General features: G+C 53.6%; 1 protein-coding gene across 1 annotated transcript; it reads right to left on the reverse strand.

The window, feature by feature from the left end:
• Positions 1–2,961: 2,961 nt before the first annotated feature.
• On the reverse strand, positions 2,962–3,897 carry LOC309888996 (olfactory receptor 14C36-like; the record flags this gene model as incomplete). Its single annotated transcript, XM_082781656.1, has 1 exon — positions 2,962–3,897. One exon carries the CDS (start codon positions 3,895–3,897, stop codon positions 2,962–2,964), a length of 936 nt encoding a protein of 311 aa, XP_082637782.1.
• Positions 3,898–4,153: the final 256 nt, after the last annotated feature.

The following is a 4,153-nucleotide window of genomic DNA, read 5'->3' on the forward strand; positions in this document are numbered from 1 at the left end:
AATCTTCTTCTTGCATCCCTCTAGGGGTAACTGCACCTGCTACTTCCCTAAAATGCTGATGCATGAAGCATGGGAAATAAACAGGGTGAGCTTGAGATATGTGTATGGTCACAGGGCCATGATCTCATTACAATCAGTGAGATGTGGTGGGACAGCTTGCATGACTGGAACGCTGTCATGGAGGGCTACGTGCTTTTTAGGAAAGACGGGCTGGGGAAGTGAGGGGGAAGAGTTGCCCTTTATGTGAGGAAGCAATGAGAATGTACCCAGCTCCACCTGGAGGCAGGTGATGGACAAGTGGAGGGCTTGTGGGTGAGAATTAAGGGGTGGGCTGGTATGGGTGACACTGTTGTGGGGGTATCCTACAGGTCACCAGATCAGGAGGAGGAGGTCGATGAGGCCTTCTACAAACAGCTGGAAGTAGCCTCACGCTCCCAGGTGCTGGTTCTCATGGGGGACTTCAATTATCCAGACATCTGTTGGGTAAGCAACTCGGCCAGGCACGCGCAGTCCAAATGGTTCCTACAATGTGTTGAGGACAATTTTCTGATGCGGGTGGTGGAGGAGCCAACAAGGCAGGGGGTGCTCCTGGACCTTGTCCTTACCAACAGGGATGGGCTTGTTAGGGATGTGGAGGTTGGGGGCAGCTTGGGATGCAGTGGCCCAAGATGGAACTTGGTGGAAGAAGTAAGGCCAAAAGCAGGATTGCTACCCTGGAATTTCAAAGAGCCAACTTTGACCTCTTCCAGGACCTACTTGGGGGTATCTCATGGGCTCGATTGCTAGAAGGCAAGGGTGCTTGTAAGAGATGGGCAACATTTAAACAGCACTTCTTGCAAGCTCAGGATCAGTGCCTCCCTAAGAGTAGGAAATCAGGGAAGGGGGGCAGGAGACCTGCGTGGATGACCAAGGAGCTCATCGATAAGATCAAAAAGAAGAGGAAGGTCTAAGAAACATGGAAAAAGGGCCTGTCCTCTGGGGAGGAGTATAAGAGTATTATCAGGGACTGCAGGGATGCAATGAGGAAGGCTAAAGCCCACCTGGAGGTGCAGCTTGCAAAAGAGATAAAGGATAATAAGAAGGTGTTTTTTTTTTTTAAGTACGTAAAAGGAAGACTAGAGATAACGTGGGTCCCCTGCTGAACGGGGGGATGTGCTGGTAATGGGAGATGCCAAGAAGGCGGAGATACTGAATGCTTTCTTTGCTTCAGTCTTTGCTTCAAGGACTCTCCCCCAAGACTCCTCAACCCTGGAGGGAGGAGAAAGGGTCTGGGAAATGGAGGGCTCTCCCCTGGTTGATGAGAGAGTGGTTCGGGAGCGTCTGAGTGGGCTCAATGCACACAAATCAATGGGTCCCGATGGGATGCATCCATGTGTGCTAAGGGAGTTGGCAGAGGTGATCGCTGAACCACCCTCTATCATCTTTGAAAGGTCCTGGAGAACAGGAGAGGTGCCTGAAGACTGGAGGATAGCCAATGTCACTCCAGTCTTCAAGAAGGACAAGAAAGAGGATCCGGGAAACTACAGGCCAGTCAGTCTCACCTCTGTCCCTGGAAAGGTGTTGGTACAGCTTGTTCTGGATGCCATCTCCAATTGGTGATGCAGATGGTGATTGGTGGTGCAGAGTCTGGCTGGAGGCCTGTGGCTAGCGGTCTTCCCCAGGGGTCGGTGCTGGGTCCAACATCTTCACTGATGACCTTGATGAGGGAATAGTGTCTGCCCTCAGCAAGTACGGAAACCAACCCAGCGGTGCTGGGAGCTGGGGAGAGGGGAGAGGTGGAGGAAGGTCCCAGTGACACGGCTGGGAGGTGGGTTGTGATGCCATTCCTACTGCAGTGACCTGACTGCCTGGTGGCAGGCAGGCAGACACGGCGATGTCATCGAGTGCATCACAAACCCCATGGGACACAGGGGGCAGCTCGGGCAGGGGACAGCTCTGTCGAGCCAACATGGCTGGGCTGCTGCTGCTGAGGTCACCTCCTCACAACACTGCGATGGGCCAGGAGCAGGCAGGCCTCAGGAGGCCATCAGGAGCAGCAGCTGTGGAAGCTGCAGACAGATGCCTGGGCCCTGGGGAGGGCTGCCCTGCAGTGATGCCAGCTGGACATGGGGTGGGAGCCTGTGGGATGAGGCATGAGAAAGTGCTGGGTGTGACAGAGCACAGTGGGAGAGGGGAGAGAGTACAGGCAGGGCTGTGAGGGACAGCAGCATCTCATATGCCCTTGGTGGGCAGAGATAGGACCAATGGCCAAACAGCCATTCCAGCCTTTCCCAGCTTCCCTCCAATTCTCCCAACTCTCTGCTCTCTGCCCACCTCCCTGCCATCATCCCAGCCCAGCCCAGCAGCCCAGGCTGGGGTGACCCCAAGACCCACCGCAGGTTGCTGCAGGGCTCTGGGCACTGCCACCACAGCCCCAGCCCCTCTGAAGGGCACAGCAGCTCCTGGGGGCACAGAGGGCTCTGCCTCACAGAGGGGAACATCCAAAGCAGACGCATACAGAGGTCAGTGTCCCCCGTTGCGTCCCCTGCTCTCCTCAACAGCAGATCCCCAAGAGGCCTGCAGACCCTCCGTGCCATCCCTGGGGGTCCTCAGGAATTCCCTGCTGCCCCAGGGCCAGGGCAGCCTGCCCCAAGCTGCAGCAGCCAGAAAGGGGTTTGCTTCCGGATCAGCTGAGAGTGGGTCTCAGATAAAAAAGTTACTGTAGGTTCATTTATTTCATTTAAATACACAGACAGTCTGGCTCCTCATTTATGCAGAGCCTCAGGGTCACAAAAGATATGTTGGTACAAGGGGATGAAGAACAGCATTTCTTTGTGGAAAATAATATCACAAGGGGAAAATGAAAAACAGGATAAAATCCCTCCAGAAGTTAAGCTTGTCCTATCATTACATAAACTGTAATTCATCTGAGGAAGAAGAAAAGAAGCAGTTTGTAGCTGCAGAAAGGTCCAGCCAGTTTCCTCAGCACATCCTTAAATATCTCCCTGAAATCACTTTCCTAATGGCATTCTTCAGCTCCTGGTTCCTCATGCTGTAGATGAGGGGGTTCACTGCTGGAGGAACTACCGAGTACAGAACTGCCATCACCAGGTTCAGGGAAGGTGAGGAGATGGAGGGGGGCTTCAGGTAGGCAAACACGGCAGTGCTGAGAAACAGGAAGACCACGACCAGGTGAGGGAGGCAAGTGGAAAAGGCTTTGTGCCGGCCCTGCTCAGAGGGCGTCCTCAACACGGTCCTGAAGATCTGCACGTAGGAGAAAAGAATGAAAACAAAACACCCCAGAAAGAGAAAAACACTAAATGTGAGAAGCTCAATTTCCCTGAGGTAAGAGTCTGAGCAGGAAAGCCTGAGCATTGAGGGGATTTCACAGAAGAACTGGTCCACAGCATTTCCTCCGCAGAGGGGCAGGGAAAATGTATTGGCAGTGTGCAGCAGAGCATAGACAGCCCCACTGCCCCAGGCAGCTGCTGCCATCTGGGCACAAGCTCTGCTGCCCAGGAGGGTCCCGTAGTGCAGGGGCTTGCAGATGGCAACATAGCGGTCGTAGGCCATGATGGTGAGAAGAAAAAACTCTGCTGATATCAAGAAAAGAAACAGAAAGACCTGTGCAACACATCCTGAGTAGGAAATGGCCCTGGTGTCCCAGAGGGAATTGGCCATGGCTTTGGGGACAGTGGTGGAGATGCAGCCCAGGTCGAGGAGGGCGAGGTTGAGGAGGAAGAAGTACATGGGGGTGTGGAGGCGGTGGTCACAGGCTATGGTGGTGAGGATGAGGCCGTTGCCCAGGAGGGCAGCCAGGTAGATGCCCAGGAAGAGCGCAAAGTGCAGGAGCTGCAACTCCTGTGTGTCTGCGAATGGCAGGAGGACGAACTCTGTGATGGAGCTGCTGTTGGGCATTTGATTCCTCTGGGCACGGGGACCAGTCTGAGGAGGAAAATACAGAAAAATGTTAGGCTGTATTCTGTGAGCAAAATGTCTTTTATTTCTTTTTTAAACCTCAAAAGTGATGCTGTCCTTTCAGGAAAACCTCTGCTGCAGCTGCCTTGCTAGAGTTGTGGTTGGTGCTACCAGAGGTTGCTGCTGGGAGCAGGGACCTCTGGAAGTCCTTGGTGTTTCTGCTGCACTCCAAATGAAATCTTGTGTGTTCAGAGAT

This window comes from Aythya marila (genome assembly GCF_965140915.1).
Source record: "Aythya marila genome assembly, chromosome: 31".
In the NCBI taxonomy this organism is placed as follows: domain Eukaryota; kingdom Metazoa; phylum Chordata; class Aves; order Anseriformes; family Anatidae; genus Aythya; species Aythya marila.